The 26,064-nt window shown below is 41.3% G+C and overlaps 1 protein-coding gene across 2 annotated transcripts in view; it reads left to right on the forward strand.

The window, feature by feature from the left end:
* The first annotated feature begins 2,086 nt into the window (after positions 1 to 2,086).
* BOD1L1 (biorientation of chromosomes in cell division 1 like 1) overlaps positions 2,087 to 26,064 on the forward strand; it is a 55,918-nt gene continuing 31,940 nt past the window's right edge. For both annotated transcript variants that reach the window (XM_067530350.1, XM_067530351.1), the window contains exons 1-10: positions 2,087 to 3,759; positions 4,479 to 4,603; positions 6,100 to 6,290; positions 8,079 to 8,693; positions 9,148 to 9,297; positions 11,482 to 11,651; positions 12,967 to 13,084; positions 14,381 to 14,525; positions 17,527 to 17,602; positions 19,171 to 25,384. In XM_067530350.1, coding sequence (XP_067386451.1) covers positions 3,559 to 3,759; positions 4,479 to 4,603; positions 6,100 to 6,290; positions 8,079 to 8,693; positions 9,148 to 9,297; positions 11,482 to 11,651; positions 12,967 to 13,084; positions 14,381 to 14,525; positions 17,527 to 17,602; positions 19,171 to 25,384 — 8,005 coding nt within the window. In that variant the 5' untranslated portion in view covers positions 2,087 to 3,558. The remainder of the gene's footprint in view (positions 3,760 to 4,478; positions 4,604 to 6,099; positions 6,291 to 8,078; positions 8,694 to 9,147; positions 9,298 to 11,481; positions 11,652 to 12,966; positions 13,085 to 14,380; positions 14,526 to 17,526; positions 17,603 to 19,170; positions 25,385 to 26,064) is intronic.

Below are 26,064 nucleotides of genomic sequence, written 5' to 3' on the forward strand. Positions count from 1 at the left end.
CACATGCTCTCAACAGTCTTATTGGCCAAACTTCTTAGGCCAAGCAAGACCCCTTTTGTTTAATTGCCACTTCCTATGTTCCTTCAGGTGCAGTGAATCGGAAAAAGACAGCAAGGAGGGGGTACATTGGGGTATCTGTCCCTTCTTTTTTATAGTCCTGTCTTCCCTTAGAGAAGCATTTTCAGATGGGAGCTTGGCGACAGGCAGACAGTGTAGATGGGAACTCCATGCTGTTTCTTTCCTAAGTAGATTTTTTTTTATCTCTGCCCCCTTTCCTGCCAAAGAAGGTAATAGGCTATTTACCTTGTTTATACCTGGCTGAGGCATCAGCTTGCTTTTTGTCTCTGAGGAACAATCTCCTGACTTGGAACATGTATTAGTAATACCACACCATGGAATCTTATAACGGTTGTCACACATATTTTACCAGGACAATAATGACCAGCAAATTATGAGTTTTGAAATGATATCTCATACGCATACCTTGTACAAAGATTATTACAATAGTGTGCAAGAATACAGAGCTACAGTCTGTCACACCTTCTAAGTGACTTGCCTACCATGAAAACATCCTATACAGCTTCAGAAACAATAGAGAGCATGTCTAGTAACTGCCACACCCTGTTTATGGATGTTTCTGTGCCAGGTGATCAGTCCCTACATTCTGTATATGTACTGACACACAACATCACAATTTTTTTTGTTGCTGCCTATCAGACGTCCTCACACCTTTGTGGACATCACAATAATGGACTAATTAACAATACCATTGTAATGTAAGCAAGGTGTAGACACAACAAATGGCCACTTCACTTCTGAATGAAAGCATCTACACAGGGGTTTAAGACAATGTAATTTATGCACCTTAACTTCACACCTTGAGAGGTTGTCTAGATTGCGTACCACTAAGTAAGGGAAGAGAATAAGGGGGGGCGGGGGAAGTATCTTAATTCCTTGAATTTAAAATGCTTGTAACTGATTTTCCATGACACCCACATAAATGGGGTGCTGCAGACATTCAGGCACAAATCTCTCTTTTGGCAAAGGAGCAGCATTAGCTGCATAATCAGCATCAGAGCTGTCAAGCAATGAATAATAATAGTTCATTTAACATCTCAGTCAGCAGTATATCTGGGTCCTCAGTGCTATGACAATGCGAGTATTTACTATGGGGTGATTAATATGCATTAGCTATCCCACTGTAAAAACACAGTAGACACATTTTAGTTTCACCAAAAGGCAAACTAGGTGAAGTCAGCATCATGCCCCACATCCAACCAATGCAAAGGAGAAACAGAACAATTCTTTTTTTTTTTTAATTTTCATTTGGCAGCACAGAGCTGTAAGTTTGTCAAAATGAAAATCACTGAAAATATGAAGCATATATAAAAAGCTATGAAATTAAAACATGCATAAATGTTGACATTTCTCCTGAATTATTTATGCAACAAATGAAGTAATAGAAGAGTAAAGTGTGTACGTCAGTGTTTCCAGGATGGCAAACTACTTACAGAAATAAGAGTTTTTAATAAGCTTCCAGTTACAAAGGAAGGGAGGAAAAAAAAATCACATCTTACTGGAAGTTCAAAACAGCACTGAATGTTTCAAGAATGTACACCTAGTTAGATATATAGATTCTTTGGGAGAGGGGACAGAAAAAGCATGAAGCATTCTAAAAGCTCAGAAACAAAAAGACAAATGAAAGGAACCAAAATGTTTTTATTTTAATTTCATTATTTTTGAGTACATAACTCCTGATTTTTGAATACTTGTGGTTGTATACCTATATTTAGAAAAAATTACAATAGAAATTTACCTTTGAGAAGGATTTCACAGAAGATACTATTGTGCCCTCAGGGTCAGAATTTTAAAGGTATTTAGGTGACGAGGGATTTTCATAAGAATCGAGACACTTTTAACCTTTAAAAATCTGGCCTGCAGTGACTATTTGGGAACCAAATTCTACACACAAGTGATGACACGTGACAAAGGAGGAGGGTGCTGAATTAAAAAGCAAAACAACAATTGACAACATCAATCTCCATTGGTGGATTAAAGGAAACTGAAATTTGACATCAACCGAGGAAATCAGTCAGCCGTGAAGTGATGTGATCCCAAAGAATAAACCGGTGTATACAAAAAACAGAAATAAAAACTAACGGCGCAACACAAACAGGCGGTGCTACACTAGAAACACTGAGGCGCGGCTGCTGAACGTACTAGCAACTATTCGTGTGTTTAGATGATCATTGCTACTAAAATACCCACTAAATCGGACAGTGCGATTCCCCTGCGAAGGAAGCTGCTACCCGTTCGGAGCGGCGCACTGTACAGGAAGGGGAATGAGGCCGGGCAGAGAGTCACAAACGGCCCGTTTTAGAAAGCGAAGCAGGTGAAGGAGTGAAACGCGATGGGCAGGATCGCAAGCGAAGGGGGCCGGCCGGCGGGCGTGGTCGTGAGAGAACGGCAGCGCGGACGAAGACGTGAAGTGCTACGGCGCTTTGTGCGGACAGAGAAACTGAGCCGGGCGCTTTCACCCGCGGGCCGCTCGCGTTTTTAGCGGGAGGGAGGGTCGGCCGTAGACGATTCCCCCGGAGCCCCTCGCCCTCGGCAGCTCACTGCAGGACATCCCAGCAGCAAGGGCGGAGCGCACACAGCCCGGGAGCCGGGACGGCCTGTCCTGATATAGGGGGAGCCCCTCCGCCCCCGTACCCCGCTCTCAACTCCAGCACCAACCCGCCTCCCCAGCCCTGCCTCCAGCTGTCCGGCCAGCCTATGCCGCCGTCACTTCCGGGGGCCCCGCCACACCCCTGCAACTCCGCCCGCCTCTCCGGGCCCCGGCGAATGAGCGGCCGGGCGCATGCGCACTCGGCGATCCCAAATCAGGGCAGATTCAGGGAGGGCAGCGCGGCGGCTTCAGCTGCCGTTACGGAGTATGCTCACTTCCGACCAGTCTTTTACCTCACCCGCCACCCGGCCCGGCAGCCGCCGCCGCCGCCTGTCGTTCTACGCTAGGGCCTGGCGCACGCGCGCGCGCGGGGGAAAGGGGAAGAGGTGCCAGCGGGGCTCCCGGCGACGGCCTCATCGTGGCAGGCAGGGGCGGGTGCTGCGTGGAAGTCCCGTTCCGGACCGCTCGCTCCGCCGGCTGCTAGAAGCGGCTGCGCATGGCAATGGGGCTTCACGAGGGCAGCGCGGGGCGCTGGGAAGGGAAGCCGGAGCCGGAGAGCCCGGATCGAACGTTCCTTCCGCGCCCTAGGAGCAGGGGTAAGGGCCCGGGCAGGCCCGCTCCTCCCCCGTGGTCCCCCTTAAAGGGCCAGTAGCAGGCTAGCAGCGCCCATTTCACTGTGTGAATCAGCGCCGCGCCGCACCCCCTGGCGCCGCTCCTGGTAGCTGCCCCCTCCCCTCTCGTTGTCTCTCGCTTCCTTCCTCCGTTCCCTTTCACTTCCGGGGTCAGAGTTCCACCGCGACTGCCGCTGCTGCTCGGTAACCAGTGGCTGCCTGGGACGAGGTGAGCGGAGCTGGGAGCCGCTCGCGTTTCCTGAAGGCCCCGCTCCACTTATGGCCAGTAACCCGCAGCCCCAGCCCCCTCCTCCGCCACCCCCTCCTCCGCCCCCACAGCAGCAGCCGCCGCTGCCCGGGGCCGCCGGAGGCGGCGGCGCGGTGGAGCCGGAGCTGGTGTCCGTGATCGTTAATCACCTGAAGAGCCAGGGGCTGTTCGACCAGTTCCGCCGCGATTGCCTGGCCGATGTGGACACCAAGGTGGGTGAGGGGCAGGGGGTGGGCAGGTCTGAGGCGGGGGTAAGGGGCACAGACCCGGCCCCGCTCTGCGGGCACATCCCCCTCCGCTGGCTGGTGCCGCCGGGGGCGGTGGATGGAGGCGCTGACTGTCTCGCCGCGACGCGCAGCAGGGTCCTCCTTGGTGAGCCGGGTGATTCCGGGAGGCGAGGCAGGGCTGGCCGGGGCGCGAAGCTGGCGGGGGCTCGCAGCGCTGCGGAGACTTGAGGGGCTAGAGCGTCCTGGGAATATCGCTTCCCGTGTGGAGCGGGCAGCGCAGCAGCAGCAGCTCAGAGCTTTGCCTCTTGCACTAGACCCTTGACGTGCTCGTTAGTGCTGATCGGGGTCCCTGCGTAAGGAATGAGCTCTCCAGTGTGCTCCCGGTGAAATCAGTTGTCAGTGACCGACCTGTGCACAAGATAGGGCCGTTTGTTTAGAGAGGCTGGACGCTGCTTTTAGGAGAACATGCTGTTTATGTAGGTTGTATGAATATGCTTCCAACAAGGGTCATAAACCTGTTCTAGGCCAATAGGTTTGGGTATATGGTCTTTGCCCATCAGAGGATGGCAGAATATGTCTTGGTATTTTTGTTGACTCTGCAGTTAAGATCTGGGGGGGGGTTAAGTTTCTCAGTCCTTGTCACTAGGAAAATGGGTTTCAACCAACTTTTTTTTTTAAATCTGATCTCACTTTTTTCTTTCTAGCCTGCTTATCAAAACCTGAGACAACGTGTTGACAACTTTGTTTCTAACCACCTGGCAACTCACACTTGGAGTCCTCACCTCAACAAGAATCAGCTGAGAAATAATATTAGGCAGCAGGTTCTCAAGTAAGTCACAAGTTGAGTTAATATTCTGCTGTTTAAAAAGATACTTTTCCCCCCAGTGATGGGTGAATGAAAACCTAGATAGACAAAGAAGTTCCACAATTTACTTCCCTGAGGAGAATATTTTCTTTGATTGAAGTGTTGGTATTGCATGGGTTATATTGGTCAGCGTCACTCACGTGATATGTTGTAATGCTGAATGTTTCCTATTTTGCCTCCCCACTTTGAAGATTTTTCTGCAACTAGAAAAATCTGGTTTTGTTGAAATTCTGGGGCTACAATCCTCACCTATAGGGATTCTAGTACTGCTGCCACCTGATAAATGGGTGATTCAGCAAATTACTATTTATGATTAGGTTTTATGGGTTAAAAATCTTGGGTATTAATAGGATTGTGTATATGATAATCCATTTATGTTGCAAGCACAAGTCGGTTACTCAGTCGTTTTCACAAAACAAAAATCCTTGCACAGGCTTGATTTCTATAGACAGCTAAAAGTTTTGTAAGACTGCTGGTAACAGATGTATCAAAATAATAGAATTTTAAGCATTTACACTGAGCACAATTTGTGCCATAAACACATTCACCTCATTGTGCTCTGCCTGGTATTACCAGATACACTAATGTCAGAAGCAGCTTCATGTCGCTCCAAACTAACATGCATAGATTAAGGGTCTCATCCTGTCAACTTTAGTGACAGATGAGAAATTTGAGAACAAATGTACTGGCTTTGTGAATAGTGAGCCTTTTACTTTCCTCCCAATTGCACCAGTTAGTTGTAGGAGTAAACAGCTGAGGATAGGGCAAAGACAAGTGTTTTGTAGTTAAGACTTAGATAACACCATAAATGGAGAGAAGATCTCAAATGAAGTGTAGTCAGAGACATCCTGTTCTGTTTTCTAGAGTGTGGTGGACAAGAGTTAGGCCATTAGGAAGCTAACAGATTCAATACTTAACCTTTCTACTAAATACAGGTAAATTAATTATCTGAACTGCACTGTTTAGTGGCAGTCACATTATGCCATACTGAGAAATCCTGACATTTGGAGTTATGAAGACAGTTGATACAATGCTGTCACATTCCAGGCTGCCCCTTCTGCATGGAATACCCTCCTCACCCTGATTAATAAGATAGGTACCCTCTCATCTAAGTCCGTCCCCGAACCAACTCTTATTGCAGTGCCTACAAGAAGTTAGCTAGTAATGACATGATAAAAGGGCTGCTGGTATAGTTTTTATTACTATCTTTCGTATACTGCAAGCTTTTTTGGGCAGGAACTGTTTCTTATGTGTGTCGATAGGACGTTTTGAGTACTACCTAGACATAAGTTAGCTAGGGATGTTCCTGAAGAAAGAGAAAAAGTGACTTTCAGAGAACTTGTGCTTTATTGGAACTTGTGTGTGTGGAAGGAACACACTTTAGATAAACCAGATCTGTTTAAGGTAACTTGTGGAAATATATTTCCTTATATTTAAGTATTAATATGATTTTGTTTCAGGTCTGGAATGCTGGAGTCTGGAATTGACAGAATTATTTCTCAGGTTGTGGATCCAAAGATCAACCACACATTCAGACCTCAGGTGGAAAAAGCTGTTCATGAGTTTTTAGCTACATTTAATCACAAAGAGGAAGCAAGCCCCAGTTCAGCCCCTAGTGAGGAAAAAGCAGATGTTTCCGTCACAGTACAAGGTATTTTGCCATTACTCTATGTTGTCTGTTTTCTATCTGGTTTTTTCCCCTTGGCAAGTGGTATTGATTATCACTAGTTCTGTTGTTAACACCAAACATTTGAAGTGTCTGCAAGATGAGCTCTGTGAAGAGCAGTCCAAAGTAATGATTTGTTGTTGCTGTGAGGGGTGGGGAGAAGAGGTAATTACTTATCACAGTTCCACTCTACTTGAAGTTACAGGGGAATCAGTCTGTCCTAAAAGTAAAGGTCTCAAAGTTAAATTCTGACTTTCACAATAGGATCATGTGGATATAGCTAGTAAAAAATGAGTAGCCAATTATTTACAAGAGATGTAACTGTCTTAATGCAGTTCTTTTGTTTAGAAAGATTTTGGGCATTTGCGTTGTCCTTAAGATACCTTAGTTCTGCCCCTTTTGCATATGTATTATAATAGCCTAATTATTCAATCTCCTATCCCACCTACCCCTCGGTTGTGTGTGTTTGTTACATCACTATTATATAGGCTCCAGGACCTTATTCTGTAGTCTATATCCTTCAATTTTTCCACCATTTGGTCTCATATCTTTAAGATCGGGCTGTCGTGCATTACTATATAAGTTGCTTACATATTTCCAGAGTGAATCTTACTTAGCTGTTTCCTATGCATATTTCAAATTTAACTTAATATAAAAGGATAAAGTCAGGCCACCTGACTGTTGACAATTTCTCACTCTATTTCAGGCTCAGAGCCTCTAAGTTATCCTTTTTGGGATCCACTTTTACACAGCAAACTAGTCTCAAACATAGTCATTCCTCCTGATCTTGTCACCAGGATTACATCCCATAAACACAGTCTGCTGTTTTCAGGTTTTTTATTACTTACTTGGTTATCCACAGTATGTACTTGTAAACTCACTCCTGCAGGAAACCCTACAGCTAAGTCTTCTTCCCACCATTGGTTTAACTAAGGGCTGTAACAAGCCTGGCTAATTACATCAGATCTCTCTTCATGAACCAGAGTATCTGCTTATATCCCAACTCTCTTCCTGTGAAAGGCCCATTACCGAGTCCTTTAAATTAGAAGGGTTGACAAACTAGCTGCAGCAGCTAGTACTAATTCAGTTAACCCTTTCTCAACCATTTTCAAAGTCAGGGCTAACAGGAGGACATGTTACGTAACACTGCCTGCCTGTTACATTATATACTTATTCGTGTCTGCAGTTTCTCCCAATAGTGTTCCCTATAAAAATTAGTTAGTATTCAATGTAATCCCTCTTCCAGATCATTAATAAAGATACTGGAGGAAGCAGGGCCCACATTGCTTCCTGCAGTATCCCACTGACCATTTCTGCAAACTTGGGGGCATATGTTGAATTTGGGCTGGTGAAGAAAATTTAAAAGTTGAAAGACCTCTATGGAGACTATATCCTGCTGGTTGCTTCCTCTGCTTATAAAGTGAGGGACCTGTTCTGCTGATCTCTGCAGCAGCAATATGGCACAGAGAGCAAAGTGTATCTCAGGTAACCACATCTCAAACAATTTAGGATAGTGACATCTTGTTGACGTGTAAGAATCAAATGCTGTGATTCAGAATGAGTAAAAACTCTCTACTAATTTGACTTCTTTTGAAAGATCAAGGTAAAAACATTTTCCCCTCTAACAGACTTCTGAGATTCATGTTTCATTTTAAAAGCCCTTCCCGTTCAAAAATAATAACTAGCTAAGGTAGAAATATATATTTCCTTTTAGCAGCGGTTATGGAAATCTTGGTTAGCTTAAACATTTTCTCTCTCATCTTATTCTTTAAGGCGTTTCTACTACTGCTCCTAGTGCTACTGTAGCTAGTGATGCCCTGTCCATTTTGGAAACAATAACTTCTCTTAACCAGGAAGCAAGTGCTGCCAGGGCTTCAACAGAGAATACAAATTCCAAGAATAGTGAAAGAACTTCAAAAAGACTCTCATCTCAACAGAGTGTTGATGGTACCACAGAGAGAGAGAGAAACTCAGAAGACTTGTCAGACCAAGAAAAACCCATTTGTGATTCTTCAGAAGGAAGTGAAACAGTTGCCAAGTGTGAAGATTTAAATGAACTCCTTTGCCCAAGTGAAGAAATCAAAAATGTAACAAAAGATGTTAACAATTTGATTCATCCAAGCAAAGAAATTCTACAGGAAAATGATGACCTGAAAAGTAAATTGACAGATAAAGGTGACAGGAAACCAGAGAGCACTGAAAAAGGAGAAAGAAAAAAAGAGAAAAAAGATAAGAATGACAAGAAGTTTGACCATTCAAAGAAGACTGATGATGTCCAAAAAGCAAAAGAAGAGAAGCAAGTGAAAGAGAGAGAGGCAGAATCAGTAAAACAGTGGGCTCCTGAGAAAAACAACAGTAAACACAAGATAACAGAAGGTGCAAAAGAAGGTAAAGAAAAGGCAACTTAAAAAGTATTGTGGGAGGGAGGGAAATTTTGTTTTGGTGTGCGGCTTTTCAAGGGTGAATTTAGAAAGTGAAATGATATTGTGCCAACAATATTGGTAACTGTAGTCCTCTTTAACTAGTCAGTTACAGTGCTAGCTAGCTTTCTCCCATGAAGCCATCTTCTGAAAAGATGGACTTGTAAGAGAAGCCTAAATCTTGCTTGCTTTACTCAGACAACCTGAATAGCTCCATTGTAGTCAGTGGGATTATATTTACAGTTAAAGCAAACATTTGGTCTATAATTTGTAAGCCTTCCAAACTGTGTTCAGAAATAATGTATCATTCTGTGTATTGGAGTTTTTAAAATAACAGTTAATTAACTTTTCTTAGAAAAAATGAGATAAAGACATTGATTTGATAGGTTGCATGATATTTAACTTTCTTTTCTGTTTTTAAGAACATACTTTGGAGGATTCAGATGTGGATGTTCTCAGTGATATCACTGTTAGCTCTGTTCATACTAGTGACCTCTCTTCCTTTGAAGAAGAAAGTGAAGAGGAAGCTGTAGTTTCTGATAGCACTGAAGAAGGAGAGATCACATCAGACGGTAAAATAATACATTTGTTAGCAGTATTGTGGCAGGAAATACACCAGCCAGTTTGAATACATAGTATCATGCAGTCTGATTTATTCTGAAGTATATTTTATCATATATGTGTAGTGTGATGATAGAGCAAGAGAATATTTCTTTTTGGGGGATAGAAATGTTTTTGCTCTTAGTAAATAATAGTAAAATAGATCATTTGATATTTTAAAATAAGAAAAAATATACATATTTCAGTATTTTAAAATAATTGTACTTTCGTGTAGTATTTCAGGATGTGGTGATGACACTTCATACAAATGCCTTCTGCTTTGTTTGCTGATTTTTATTTTTTCCTTTTATGTGAAGTTAGGGTAAGAGTATGTCTACGCTGCATGCCTCTTGCAGCAGCATGGAGACCACATACATGGGTTGCTCCCCTTAAGTATGGATATAAATAGCAGTGTAGATGGTGAGGCACAAGTTAGGTGAGTAGAGTAAAGATATGCCTGAAGGGTGTGGGTATGAACCTGAGTACATACCCTACAAGACTGTCTACTTGCTCAAGCCCCTGTTTCCCTATCTACACTGCTATTTTTAGCAGTATAGTGTCCTGCTATCTCCTGACTGCCAGAGTCTTTCCCTGCCACAGGGAACTGCCTGAACCTTTTTTCTGCTGCAGGGGAAGACTCCACAATGGGAAAAAGTTCTGACAGGGTGGAAGAGCAGGGAAAAAAGCCTTTCCCTGCTGCTTTCCTCCAGCCAGAGCCTTTCATTGACCTGGGTAACTTCACACCACATTGTGGACTCAACCTGCTTTTCCTTGTAGGGTGTAGCTACACATGCACTATGTGGTACTGCCAGTGGTGTGTAGTGTCGACATAGCCCTAGACTGATATTCTGACTTGAGCCCAGGTGTGATGAGAACAGACCATTTGAGGTTCAGGGAGTTGTTACAGCCCTAAGGTTGCAGGAATGCCCCAAGGCTACATAATCGTGATGGAGAAGATAGGGATAGGTCCAGATTTAGGAGTAGTGGAAGTGGGGGTTCACATTTGCTGATCTCCTTTCTGTCCTCTCCTAGCCCTGAGCAGCTCTAAAACTTGTTGGTATATTGGGGCTTTAGGGAATATGGAGGCTTTTGAGTCAACAGAATTTTCTCATGGGTAGGATTGACTGCTTTGGAACTATTTCTATAGCTTCTGCATACCATGGGCTTGTCTTCACTGTCAAATTTAATTATTCCCAAAAATGAGTGGGAAGAATTAACTAACATTTTGATGTTTTTGACTGCAGTCAATGTAAACCATGACAAATTGTGTTCAGCATTGTCAGTTATGGCTAAATTTTGTAATGAACTCAAGCTCCAGTTTCGTAGATGTAGATATGCTGCATTGGTGAAACCCAAACACTGCACGTATGTTTACTGAATAAACCTGACAAATAAAATGATAGATTTGCTTGTGTTATTTCAACCAGAATAGTACTTCAGCATTAACTGATTCATAGATGAACTTAAGTTGCTTGTATAATTCCGGTACAGAAAAAAACCATGATTTGTAAATCCACAAATATTGTGCTGATTTTTTGTTATGTGAACGTTGCTTGATTTTTACAGATGAGACAGTCTCATCTGTATGTTTGGGCTTTACTAAAGGAGCATATCTGCATTCCCAAAATACACATGGGGCTTGTCTTCATCACAAAATGTATCCATAACTGACAATGCTGAACACAATTTGTCATGGTTTACGTTGACTGCACAGTCATAGACAACATCATGTTAGTTAACTCGATTCTTCCTAATCATTTTACATGATAAATCATTCTAAGTTATTATGTAATGTTGACTTTTAATCTTAAAGACATAATTGGCTAAAATTATATATAAAATGTCCTTAACGATGTTAAATGATACTTTTATAAAACCAAATGGAATGAATTTTTTAATCTAATTACTTCTCTCAGTTTGTGCAGTTTACTTAAATTTCGAATTTTTCTCTGGACAATGAGAATGGATTGATCACTTCTCATACTCTAGCAAAATTTGGTTGCAAACATTGAATTGGAAGCTTTTTTTTTTTTTTAAAAAAACTTCTTTTTTGAAAGGAAACATTTCTGTTGGTCTTAGATTTTATCATAGCTAATTTTTATAAAGTTTAAATTTTACCGTGTCGCTTTAATTTACCTCCATTTTTTTACTGATAGACGAAGAAGAGAGGAATAATCAGAGTAAAACAAAGCCACAGACTAATGATATTAGCGATGGAAAAGCCAAACCTGTCCGTCATGCATATGTTCACAAACCTTTTCTGTACTCCAAGTACTACAGTGATTCCGATGATGAACGGACTGTAGAGCAACGCCGTCAATCTATTGTAAGTTTGAATTCATTCACTATTAACATTTTAACTCCATCTGATTGTTTTCTCAGTATAAAAATTCCACCCTTTATTTAGTTGTTTTCTTCCTGGCAGCAGCTGATGCTTCCATAGACTGTTTCCAGCACCATGTAATCTGTCAGCATTTCATGGCAGTGATCCATTGACAGTAACTTGAGAACCACTGGAGAACTAGCCAGCTCCTCCTGTTGTACAACAAACTCCAGTTGATGATAGTAGCAGAGGAAGCACTGAGTGTGCAAAGTGTCTTCCCAACATCTCAGCAAAGGATGGGTTCTTCTTGGTTCATTGAGTAATTTGGTGAAGAATGAAGTGAAAGAGACTGCACAGACTGGGGGAAAGGGGGAGGGCAGCGAGTCTGGACCCAGCAAGCTGATGTACTATGGCAGTTGAGGGAAGATACCACCACCTATCAAGGCGGATTGTACATTTCTTTAATGTGACAAGAACTGGTACCTATTTGGTCTGAACCATTTTCTTTGCTCCTCCTTCCTGCAATGCATTTAGTGAGCTGCAGTAATTCCTGCTGTCTCTGATCAGCATGAGGGGGGAAGAGATGTTCAGGTGTACGTGCTGACTTAGGGCAAGTCTCATAGTCTCTGTGCCTCTTTCTCCATCTGTAGAATGAGGTAACACCTTCCCATCGACCAGCAAATCTGTTGAGTTTCTCATCCACTACCACCCTCCCCATCCCTTCCCCCATACCTATCCAGGATAGACTGGCTTGCTGAACTTTCATTTTATGCACCACAATAGTGCTGGGATAAACTGGGCTCTAGATGTGGCCATGTGATTCTTACGTACAACAGAGTTGAAGGAAGAAAGAAAACAGTTGTAAAGTTCTTTGAAAGTGAAGGTAGCCTTATCTAGTGGGCTGAAATTGGGGTTAGAAACCATGAACATCCTAGTTCCAATGCTCGTTGTGCCATGGACTCCATGTCTTGGACATATACTTTGACAAAGTCTGATAACTTCTGTGCCTGCCCATTCTCCCCTGTAGAATAGGGATAAAATCTTAAAGGGTGGAGAAGGGGTTAATACTATTTCACAGAAGTATTTTATGAAATTTACTTTAATTAAAGTTTGTATAGCACTTTGTAGACATACAGCACTATTCAAAAACTTATTGATCAATTATTTTTGCTCTTATACGGAAACTCTGAATTCTGCAGAATCATAGAAATTTACTTGTATAACATTCTGAGAGATTTTTTTGACAGAATTTTCATCACTCTTAATTTTGTTTAATGATACAGATATATCACCTTTTTCATTATTTTTCTGTCTTCAGGCCAGAGAAAAAGAAGAGAGACTCTTAAGGAGGCAGATAAATAGAGAGAGACTTGAAGAGAAGCGTAAACAGAAAGCTGCAGAGAAAACAAAGTCTCTGAAAAGTGGGAATCAGGAAGGTGATGATAAAATTACAAGTTAAACTTGGGTGTTTTAAACAAATAAGGTGAAACTCTGGCTCCACTCATAATGTTAAACTTAGTACTGCAGGAAGTAAAATATTATGCAAAATTCCATATATAACCTTTTCATGTTGTCCACAGTGACATTCCTAAAACATAACAAAAACCAGGATTAGTGATTCCCAAACTGTTTACAGTGTCACCTACAAAAATAATGTTTCTTTACACTGTAACTTAGTGGTTCTCAGACTATTTACCATTGTGGGCCACATATGCAGCTCTTGATGTGGTATGCGAGCCACATCACACAAAATATATGCTACCTGTACATCTTCAAAAAAAATAAAGTTTTCTATTTGTCATATGACAGCAACACACTTCAAATCAATATAGTACCTTTCATTTCAACACTGGCAAGTGTCTACCAAGAGCACTTTAAATTAGCAAAATAAGTCAAAACAGTAACTCTTAAAATTTAATTAATTTACTGTAATGGTGGCATGGCATGGTGTATTGCCACCCTTACTTCCGTGCTGCTGCTTGTGGCGAAGCCGGACTGAGCACCCAGAGAGCGTGGTTGTGGAGGCTGCCTGCAAAGAGGGGGATCCCTGTACAGTGTGGAGCATCCCCCCAGCTATGCACCCAGCCCCTCCACCCATGGACTGCTCTTCCCCAAGAAATGCCCCCCATCACCCAGTCCTCCTGAGACTGTCCCCCCAGCATCAAGACTGTCCAACACTGGGCTGGCAGTTGTGCCTGCCCTGCAGAGACAGAGTGCCCTGTGTAGTGCAGAATGGCCTGCCCAGAGACTGCCCCCCAGCATTCAACCTCCCCCCTCCTCCACATCCAGGGACTGTGGCCCAGTATTTAGACCCTCATCCAGGCATTGCCACCCATCCACCACCTACAGTCTGTCCCCCGCAGCCCCAGTTCCCTGCACTCCCCCCGTGGCCCTAGCTCCTTCCCCATTCAGGCATGGAGCTCAGCTGTACAGCCTGCCCTCTATCCACCTGCTGCTGTGGTCCGAGTTCCAGGGAGCCTGCTCTGCCTGGGTCACTGGACCCACGATCCTGCAGGATGGTTGCCAGTGCTGCTGGACCCAATCCTGTTTGCAGGGTGGACTGACACTGGCCCGGATCCTGTGACACCCCATTTTTGCACAGCCCCCGCCTGCCCTGCGCTAGTTAGGGTCCTGAGGATGTCACATGGGCCATGACATCAATCATATGTGCTGATTGGGTTGCAAGCAGGCCGCGGGTTGAGAACCACTGCTGTAACTGTTGTATGTTTTAGGTAAAAGTGGCCTGAACTTGGAAGAGTCTTCAACAAAAAGTTTTGAACTGAAAGTTACTGGTACCAGCATGAAGGATGTTCTTAAAGAACAGAAGTTTTTAGAAAAAAAAGTAGCCCTGAGTAGGAAAAGAAAAAGAGATTCAAGGTATTCCTTATATTTGTTGTTTTTTTTTTTTAAATTAGGTTAATACGTGCTTACTTTTGTGTATAAAAAATATTTTTCTTCACTTTTGCAGTCACTATAGACTCATAACAATTTCCCCTTAAAGCATGCAAAAATATTTGGGGGAAGTAAGCTTATAGTTTGAAACAACAAAATGTGATATTTCTAAAGGTATTTATTTATTTTAATTTATCATGAGGATTTTCCATTTAACTCCTATACTTCTAGTTTACTGTATTAATACACCCGGGGAGCCAGCTTTGCTATGTTACAATATAATTGAAGTGTGTATTCTGGATGCCTCTGATCACCTAAGTGTGTATTTTTGTGATCCTTATAATGTTGGACTTTCAGTCCCCAGCTCACCACCTGTCTTTCTCTTGGCTTCTCTCCCCAGTCCTCCAAGCCTGGTGGGCATGGGAAGAGTGAATTTATCACTGAACTATGCTGAAGTGAATTAACTGTCTTCCACTGTCAATTCAATTGATACTGCAACCAAACTAATTCCTTGTGAAAGGTTAAAGAAATGTACATAAACTTTCAGTTTAAAACATTCAATGAAAATGTGGACTTGAGGTTGAGAAATTCACCACTTGGAAATCATGAAGTGCAGAGTTAAGCCTGAGATTTGTATTTTAACTCTTTCCCCTTGGACTTATGCTTTACTAATAGTATTAATATAAATTATTTGTCAATTAATACAGTCATAGAATCATAGAAATGTAATGCTGGAAGGGATTTTAAGAGGTCATCTAATCCAGCCCTCTGTGCCGAAACAGGACCAAATATACCTAGACCAGTGTTTCTCAATTGGGGTTCCGTGGGAACACTGTTGGGGTTCCGCGGGAACACTGTTGGGGTTCCGCGAGCAGCTGTTCTCCGCGCCGCTGAGAGCAGCTGTTCTCCGCGCCGCCGAAAAAGGGAAGATGTCTCGGATTTTCCAGCGGAGGGTATCCAGTGTAAGTGTAATTTAAGTGAGAAATGCTGACCTTTGCTTATTTCGACATTTGAAGACTGTTAAGAGTTTGGGGGGTTCCGCAGTTATTTATGGAGTTCAAAAGGGTTCCGTGGTCAAATTTAATTGAGAAACACTGACCTAGACAATCCCTGACGAGTGTTTGTCTAATCTGGTTTTGAAAACCTCCAATGATGGGATTCCACAGCCTCCCTTAGAAGCCTATTCTAGAGCTTAACTACCCTTATAGTCTGAAAGTTTTTCCTAACCTAAATCTCCTTTGCTGCAGATTAAGGCCAACGCTTCTTGTCCTATCTTCAGTGGACATGGAGACTAATTGATCAGTTTTCTTTTTAACAGCCCTTAAACACATTTGAAGACTATCAGCAGTTCCCTCCTCACTCGTCTTTTCTAAGACTAAACATGCCCAGTTTTTTAACCTTTCCTCATGGGTCAGGTTTTCTAAATCTTTTATCATTTTTGTTGCTGTCCCCCCTGTGAACTCTCTAATCTGTACATATCTTTCTTAAAGTTTGGCACCCAGAACTGTACACACTACTCCAGTTGAGGCCTCACCAGTGCCAAGCAGAGTGGGATAACTACCTTCTGTGTCTTACATACAACACTTCTGTTTATAAACTGCGGTATATTAGCCTTTTCCACAACTGCATTACATTATTGGCTCATGTTCAATTTGTGATCCACTATAACCCCCAGATCCTTTGTAGCAGAGCCACTATCTAGCCAGTTATTCCCCATTTTGTAGTTGCGCATTGGTGTCATCTACAAATTTTATAAGACACTCTCCACTCCACTATCCAGATAATTAATTAAAATATTTAATGGTACTAGACTCAACACAGACCCATTCATGACCCCATTAGATATTTTCCCCTAGTTTGATAGAAAACCACTGATAACACTTTTTGAGTATGGTCTTTCAACCAGTTGTGTACCCGCCTTATAGTAAACGTATCTAGACCACATTTCCCTAGTTCATTTATGAAAATGTGATGTTGGACTGTGTCAAGAGCCTTACTAAAACCAAGATATATAATATCAGTTTCCCCCAGCCCACCCTCATCCACTAGACCAGTAACCTTGTCACAGAAAGAATTTAGGTTAATTTGGTATGGTTTGTTCTTGACTAATCTCTGCTGGCTATTCCGTATCACTCTATCCTCTAGCTGTTTACAAATTTATTGTTTTAGAATTTGTTCCAGTATCTTTCCAGGTATTGAAGTTAGGCTGACTGATACAGTTCCCCAGGTCCTCTTTGTTCCTCTTCTTTTAAAATAGGTACTTATGTTTGCCCTTCTCCTGTCCTCAGGGACCTCACCTGTCCTACATGAGTTCTCAAAGGTAATCGTTAAGAGTTCCGAGATTGCTTCAGCTAGTTCCGTAGGGTGTATTTCATTTGTCCCTGCTGACTTGAATGCATTTAACTTATGTCAATATTCTTTAACCTGTCCTTTCCCTATTTTAGCTTGCATTCCTTCCCCACAATACATGATGCAATGCAAATTGGAATGTGTTATGCATCCTTAAAAGAATATCAGAACAGTCTCCAGACTTGGCTTGATTTTTAAGTCTCAAGACATACATAAGAGACCGAGTTTGTGGAAGATCAATTCAGTATTTTCAAAGTTCTGTTCTGTAGAAAGCAATAGAGTAAGGATACAGAGAGGGAAGTTTGTTTTTGCCTGTGCAGTGCTTCTCTTTGCTCATCCAAGTTACAGAGGACATCTACTTATACTTAACAATACTAATACTTGTGCAGTACTTTATATTTCAAAGCATTGCACAGACATTAATTAATCTTCACAGCACATCTGTGAAGTTGGTAAGTATTGTCTCCATTTTGCGTTTAAAAAATAAAAGCTTACTGTGTGAAATGACTTGCCCAAGGTTATGCAGCGTTTTGTTAGATGCTTTAGTATGCAAAGTTTAAAAACTGATAGCTTGTGAGTTGATGAGTTGGACTAAATCATTACGACACTTTTCTGATGCTTTGACAATCTATTTTAGGCATGTTGAAGATAGTTGGAAAAAGAAATACGAGTATCCTGAAGAAGATTCCAAAGAAACACAAAAGACAAATGAGGTTTGTGTCATTGTTGTGGGGCTTGTGGACCCAGAAGGGGGTAAGGTGGGGAGCCTCGGGGTAGTGGGGTCTTGCAGTCTGAGTCCCTAACAGCTCCTAGGCTCCAAGTCTGTGACAGCCCTTGTAGCTGCGGGTGGCCCTTGTGGCCAGTGGAGCGGAAAGGGGGAAGGGCCACCACCAGGGGCAGGGGAAGGGTGGATGGATAGGGTGGCCTGGACCCTCCCTGCTCTACTGAGCCCCAGCCCAGGTCCCTACCATTGACTTTGGGTAGTCCAGCCAAAACATGCTGTCTCCTCAAGAGCTGTTAAGTAGCCATTTCCCCCCCCCCATCTACTTCCTGACACCTTCCTCTTGGTGTCCCCTGGGTCTCCAGCACCTGTGGTGGGCATAGCGGCCTGCAGGCTGGGCTGCCATGGGGTGGCTGCAGGGCCTTCTGGCTCCCAGGCTGGAGCCTCGAACATGGTTCCTCCGTGCTCGGTGTCCCACCCTGAGTGAGCTGGGCTGCTCCCCTTTGTACTGCTCTCCTTTATACTCCAGTTGGAGCATGCCCACCAGGGGTGGAGGGTGTAGCTTCTATTGCCAGGAATATTGGTTTAACTCCTTCATCTCCAGGGCGGGGCAAGTAAACCCCATCACAGTCATAGATCAACTATTAAACTTTATTTTAAATTTCATATCAAAACGTCTTTGTTTTACTATACAGAAATTATCAAATGCCTCTGTTCTGTTCATTTTTAATTGCAAAAATGTTTAATCTAGTAGTATAGAAATTTAGTATAAACAGATAATTTATGAATTATTTTTCCTTGTCATTCTCTCTTGGTTTAGTTTTCTAACCTTGTTATTTTAGTAATACTGCTTTGTGGCTTTTTAGAACAGCCAGTGTAGAAAACCTTTGTAGCCTTACAATAAGGAGGAGGAGTTACGGAGGTTTTATTATCTCTGTATTTGACATTGATGGAATACTGTGTCCAGCTCTGGCATCCATCCTTCAAGAAGGATGTTGAAAAATTGGAGAGGGTTCGAAGAAGTGCTACGAGAATTATTAAATGTTTAGTAAATGTGCCTTATAGTGAGAGGCTCAAAAAGTTTCATATCTTTGGCTTATCAAAGAGAGGGTTAAAGAATGATTTGGTCGATTTATACATGGGGAACAGAAATTTGATAACAGAGGGCTCTACATTGTAGTAGAAAGATATAACGAGATCTAGAGGCTGGAAATTGAAGCTTGACAAATTCAAACTTGAAATAAGGTGCAATTTTTTTAATAGTGAGAGTGATTAACCATTGGAACCACTTACCAAAGGTTGTGATAGATTCTTCATCACTAGAAACTTTTAAATCAAGATTGGATTTTTTTTTAAAGATAAGATTTAATTCATACAGGAGTTAATTCAGGGAGGCCTGCTGATTTTGATTATTATTCCATATTTGTACCTTTTGGGAGGGAAAAACTAATTTTGGATTCTTACAAGTAATATGATGTAACTTATTATGTCAAAGACCTAAATTAAGCTAAATGGATTCCTCATTGTAGTGTGAATGTATTAAATTTTGTTTTGTTCTAGACCTGTGAAAAAATGTTTTCAAAGGAGCTGAAGCATAATCATGGGAAAAGTGAAGTGACTAAGCCTGTTAGAAGAGTTTCAGAATCAGTACATTTAGTTGAGGAAAGCAAAAATGATCCTAAAGTGGAAAGAGAACATAAGAGAAAAACATCTACCTCTCTTCAAATAGAAGGAACACAGCAGGACACTGAAACAAGGGATCTCAAAAAGCAGCTGGACAGAGCAGAGATTAGTACTGATGAACTTCAGAAACAGAAATGTGTCTTTAAAAATGAAAAACATCTTAAAAAAGATGATACAGAAATTCAAAATTTGAGAAGTATTCCTAAGAAAGAAGTGAAATCATACAAAGATAAAAATGAAAAAGAAAGAACTCTTTCTGAAGATAAATTGTTAGTAAAACATAAATATAAAGGAGACAGTGTACATAAAGCCAGTGATGATACTGACCCTCATTCTTTTGAGAAAAGTTTGAAAGGAGAGGATAGTGTTCAAAAAAATAATCAACCAACAAAGGTTCCATCAGATGATAAATTTGAAAGAAAAAGTAAACACAGAAGTGAAAGGAAATTATCAACAACTAGCAAAGATGGAAAAAGTGTTTCTGAACACACTTTAAAAAATGAAGAAATCTTACGTAAAGAAAATAACAAAAAAGACAGACACATTTCAACAGAAAAATCAAAAGCAGAATACAAGTCCAAAAGATCATCAAGTGATTCTAGGCCACAGAAGGATTTTCAGGGTACTTCAAAACAACTTGTTTCTTCATCACAGAGAAAGAGTGAAAGCCATTCAGAAGATAAACATGAAGTAGAATCAGCTAATTCAGATAGTAATTTAAGGCAAGAAGATAGTATTCACAAAGATAGACGAAGATCAAAGAGCTTTTTAGAAGACAAATTTTTGTTAAAGTCTAAATCTAAGAGTCACAGTAAACAATCCAAAGCAATTGAAACAGAATTACAAGAAAGTTTTACAAAACACGAGACTGGTCAGAAATCAGACAAAGATAAGAATATGGAAGAGAATGAGACAGATAAGCAACGCAAATCCAAAAATGAAGATAAAGATTTTGAAGAAAACATTGTTGATTTTGAATTAGATAGTGGGAGGCACTCAACTTATAGTTCACAAAAAGACTCTAGTCACAGATTTAAGTTACAAGCAGGAGAAAAAGTAGCTGTAAAAGAGAAATATAAGAGTGATAAAGATTTGAGTTATTCCAAATTAGAAAGGAAGCTGTCAGTAGAAGGTCACAAAAGCAGAAACTTAAAGCATAGCAATAAGGAAATGAAGAAGAAGGAAGAGAGTAATAAACTGGAGGACAAAGATATTAAAGAAATGGATGGTAGCCATGAAAAAGTGCAAGGGGCTATGATTATTGATAAAAAGTCAAGTAAGAAATTGTCTTGTGAAAATAGAAAAGGAAGCTTGTCAGTCCATGAAATGACAATGGAAGAGGAAAAATTAGCAACTGATGTTTTTGTAACCAGCCATATTCTAGTCTCTCAAAGACCAACCAGAACTAGTGATGACTCATTACATTCTGAACAAGAAGAACCAATGGAAGTTGATACAGAACAGACATATGCAAATATGCATACATGTAAAATTGAAGAAAAAAGCAGTAGTAATTCACTACAAGACATGGACTTTGAAAATACTGCAAAAGAAAATATGTACCTTCATAGTTCAAAAAATGAATTAAGAAACAGGTTGGTGGATTTCAAAGCACATGTATCAGAGTTTACAGCTCCAGCTGACAGAAATTCTGAACAAACCATTGAACATGAAAAAATTCTTACTAAAGGAGTTAATGCCGTAGATATTATGTCCAAACAAGCTTCTGAGGAGCAAGGACCCATTAAACAGGGGGCTTTTCAAATGAATATTGTGTATGAAACAAGTGGTAGAATTTTACTTAATGCCCCTGTTGAGGAGCAGACTTCAGAAGATGCCAGAAAACCAAATAGTATAGTCAATCCTATTGAAGAAAGTGTTTCTTTAGCAAGTCATTCATCCAGACAGGATGCTTCCCATAAAAAGTCAATGGATACATATTTCTCAGACTTCACAGACACTTTACCTACTGTAGCTAAAGAGGAATCTCATACGTTAGATAAGATTTGTTTAAATAAAGACTCAGTTATTTTAGGAAATACTGCAACAGAAACTGCCTACCTGGAACAACATGGTAGCCCTGTGCTAGATTGTGTTATGAAAGAAGGTGAAATCACCACGAGAGACACTGTAGAAAAAGATGGTGAGACTCAACTAATAGGTGAACAAGCCGCAGGAGAGAACTTGGGTGACATAAGTATACAAGAAGGTTATGATCAAGTAACTGTATTAGATAGTGTGCAAGGAAGAAGTGAGTATAAAGTAACTGATGGAATAGAAGGCAAAAGTTTGATGACTGACCAAGCTGCAGATCATGGAGGTGTAAGCACAAAAAAATCTGTCTTAATGAACCTGGAAAAAAAAGAAAGAGATGATAACTTAAATACAGGTCCCACTGTTAAAGAAGAAAGGAGAATCATGGTGGATGTTGTTAAAAAGAGTGAAATACATGATATGGGTGCCACAGTAGAATCTTCATTGGCGCTAGTGCCGATGAATGTTATAGGAGTTCCAGAAGAAATAACCAAAGACTCTTTTATAGTTAGTGGAGCAGAAGACAGTGATGGCATAATAGCTGACACTGAAGATAAAAATGAAAGCAATGCAGTGGGCACCAGTGCAGGAAGTGGTGATCATATGTTGTACAACAGGCTAGAAACAATTGAGGCCAGTGCAATAGGAACTAGCACAGAGAAAATGATTGAGGGCATTGTAATGGCCACCAGTACAGGAGAAGGGAAAGGTAAGGGTACTGCAATACATTCTGAAAAGGAAAGTGATGCCACAACTACTTTTTCAGAAGAAGAAAGTGAGGTTACTTTAGTCTGCACAAGCATAGAAGCAGATGAAGGTTTCACGACAAACATATGGGCAAAGAGTAACAAAGGTGTCAGTTTCAGCACAGAAGCAGTTGGTGAGTGTACTGTTGCAGCAGCTGAAGAAAGTGGTGGTGTTGTCACAGAAGGATTTGCAGAAACTGAAAGTTTCCTTACTAGTACAAAGGAAGGAGAAAGTAGTGAGTGCACTATGATTTATACAGAAGAAAATGGTAAAGATTTAGTCAATACAGGAAGAATAGAAATTGAGGACAATGTGAATAGTGCTGGGACAGAAGAAAAAGATGATGCTGTAACTAGTGCAGGCTCAGAAGAAAAATGCAAGACTTCAACTTGTGGACATACATGCAAATTTGAAGGTTCTGTTACCTGTATAGGTGAAGTTGAAAGTGATGGTGCTGTAACCAGTGCAGGCATAGAAGCAGGTGAAGGATCCATGAGCAGCAACAATTCAGATGATTTCCAGAGCAATATAATTAGAGCTGGCCAGTTAAAAGAAAGTGAGGGTGCTGTGACTTGTACAGGTGCTGAAGAAAGAGGTCATAGCTTCATAATTTGCTCAGTGACTGGTGCAGACGTACAAGAAGAAAGTGCTGTAACTGGTGCATGTGTTGAAATGGTCATGGACAACAATGCTGTGACTGGAACAAGTGCTGACAAAGGTGAAGATACTGTAAATGGTGAAAGTGCTGTGACCAGCACAGGCATAACGGCAGAAGATGATGCTGAGAATGCAGCAGTCTGCACAGGATTGGAAGATAGCAATGAAGGATTTGCAGTTTGCTTAGATGTGGAAAAATATGAAAGTGCAATGGACAGCACAGGAGCAAAAGAAGAAGCTACTATCACTATGATCAACATAGGGCCTTGCGATGATGAAGGCTTTGTGACTAGCACAGGTGCAAAAGAAGAGGATGAAGAAGGTGAGGGTATTGTGACTAGTACAGGAAGAGGAAATGAAGAAATAGAGCATGCTTCAACCTGTACGGGAATAGATGAGAGTGCACTCGTTTGTATAGGTGCAGAAGGTGAAAATTCCATTATCTGCATAGTTGCAGAACAAGTAGAAGCTGAGTCAGATATGGCTGCCTCAAATATAGATAAAGGTGAAGTTGACAGCAATACAGGTGCAAAAAAAGAAACTAATGTTGGCATAATCTGCAAAAGTGCAAAAGGGATAGTTGAGAGCAGCGTGACAAGTGCAAGCGTAGCAGATGAAGGCACTGTGATCCCAAATACAGAAAAAGATGAGGTAGCCTTGATCTCTATAGATGTTGAAGAGTATGAGGGTCCAATGACTAGTGCAATGACAGAGAAAGGTAAGGGTCAGTTTGCTGCCGAAGAGAAGGATGACAATATTGCCTGTGGAAGTCATGGCAGAGAATGTGAGGGTCCCATAACTAGTGCAATCACAAAGGAAGATGAGAGTCCTCCTGCTTCTACTGACAAAGAAGAAAAAGCTAAAGGTGATGTGATCTCTACCAGTTCAGTAGAAGAAGGTGATGCTCCCATACCATGTTTAGCCACAGAAGTTGAAGAAGGTTCCCTTACTGCTGCAAGAACATATGAAAATGGTGTAAGCACTAAAGTCTTCATAGACAATGAAGAATTTGAGGCTCCCATGCCTAGTACTGCCACAGAATTCAAAGAGAATACACACACTGCCAGCAGTCAACAAGCAAAAGACGAGTGTACTGTGATTTCCACAAGTATTGTGGAAGAATTTGAGGCTCCCATGTCCAGTGCAGCTATGGAATATGATAGAACAGAAGAAGTGAATGAGAATGCTATGTTTTGTATAGACATGGAAATATATGAGGTTCCCATGGCCAGTGCATCCAATGCTGGAGATGATGAAAATCATCCAACTGCTAGTAGCAAAGAAGAAAAAGACGAGTGCACTATGATTTCCACAAGTATAATGGAAGAACAAGTGATTCTCATGTCCAGTGAAGCTGCAGAAGATAGGATTCAACATGTTGCTGCAGGCACAGAAGCAAAAAGTGACACTGCCATGATCTCTACAAGTATGGAATATTTTGAGACTCCTATGCCCAGTGCAACCACACAAGATGAGGGTAAACTCACTGCTTCAGGATCAGAAGGAAGACAGGAGGTTGCCATGATCACCAGACATATGAAAGAAGAATGTGAGATAGTTCTGATCAGTGCAGCCACACAAGCTGAGAGTCAACTCATTGCAGCAGAAATAGAAGAAAAAGATGAGGGTTCCATTATCTCCCCAAATGCAGCAGACGATTGTAAGGTAGTTGAGACCAGTGCAGCCAGAGATGAGCAGTGTGTGCTAACTGCTCTAAACCCAGAAGGAAAAAGTGGTGGTTCTATGATTTTTGTTAGAAAGGTGGTAGAATGTGGGACTCCAACGCTAAGAGTTGCCAGCAGCAATGAAGATCAACACATTGCTTCAAGTATGGAAGATAAAGAGGAAGGTGCTGTGATCACTGTAAGTACAATGGAAGAATGTGACAGTCTTTTTACCTTCGCAGTCATAGAGGAAAGTCAGCTCATTGCTGCAAACACAGAAGTAAAAGATGAAAATGATGTCATCTTTAATAGTACCAAAGAAATTGAATGCATCCTGTCATCTACAGGCCCAGAAAAAAGTGATAATTCTGTGCATGTGGGTGGTAGAGAAGGAGATGAAAGCAAATATAGGGGAGAAAAGGAAATTCATGAGGATGCAGTGATGGGAGAATCAATAGTAGCTAAGACCACAGTAGGCATTGAAGCTGCAGAAACAGCTGAGACTACAGTGAACCCCATGAGTGTGGGTGAAGCCCTCTGTGTGGAGATTAGTACAGACTCTACAGCCATTGTTAGCCCTTCTACAGAGATGGGTGCAGGGAATGAGAGAGCTGAAGAGTATATTCAGTATGTGGAAGTTACATCAGAACCTTTCATTCCTTCAGAAGAAGCAAAGAGGAATGATGATTGTAAAAATATAGACTATAAAGTTAATACTAGCTTATTATTAGAAAATGACTTTTCTGAAACAAGGACTTCACCTGCTGGGGCACAAACTCTTCCATTAGTTACTGAACGTGAGAGCAAGTTGACTGTAAATACCAATCAGGATGAAATAACTGTAGAAGCAAAACTGGGAGAAAAAAATGACTTCCCTGTGTCGCATATGGATAAACAATTTGAGAATGATGGAAAAAGGAACACTGTTGAAGTAGATGATGACCGTGGAATTGAAGTTTCTTTTCAACAAAAGACTGACTTCAATTCAGGTAAGGTTTTCTCTTTTTCTCTCACCCCCACACCCTCTGATTTATAAACTGCATGTACCTAAAATACTTTCCGTTCCTGAAGCTATGTACAGTAGAACCTCAGAGTTACAAACAGCAGAGTTACAAATTGACCAGTCAACCACACACCTCTTTGGAACTGGAAGTACGCAATCAGGTAGCAGCAGACCCCGCCCCCAAAAAAAGGCAAATACAGTACAATACAGTGTTAAACATAAACTACTAAAAAAAAAAGGGGGGGGGGGGGGGAGCAGCATTTTTCTTCTGTATAGTAGAGTTTCAAAGCTGTATTAAGTTAATGTTCACAATACGACTGCTCAAATATTTACCTTTCAATATGGGGTTACAGATGTTATAAATGAGATTAATGCATGTAGCAACTGACAAGCATTCAATGAAGTCTAAACACATTTTTATAATTCTAGTATCTCTTTTAACAATGCTAACACACATGTGAGCCATGTATATGTCCGTGTTCAATTGAGACATGAAGACTTTGACGTGAACTGACACCTGGTCTGCAAGCATCACAATTACTTCATTGCAAACTCAGAAGAAGTTGGGCTGTAAAAGAAAGAAAGCTCTTATTTTCGTTAATAGCAAAGGAAACAGAAAACATTGGTCAAGTACTTTTATAAATGCTTTCTTGTTCTCTCTAAGGT

This window comes from Emydura macquarii, unplaced genomic scaffold (genome assembly GCF_026122565.2).
Source record: "Emydura macquarii macquarii isolate MOO-44397 ecotype Brisbane River unplaced genomic scaffold, CSIRO-AGI_Emac_v2 contig_3062, whole genome shotgun sequence".
Taxonomy (NCBI): Eukaryota; Metazoa; Chordata; order Testudines; family Chelidae; genus Emydura; species Emydura macquarii.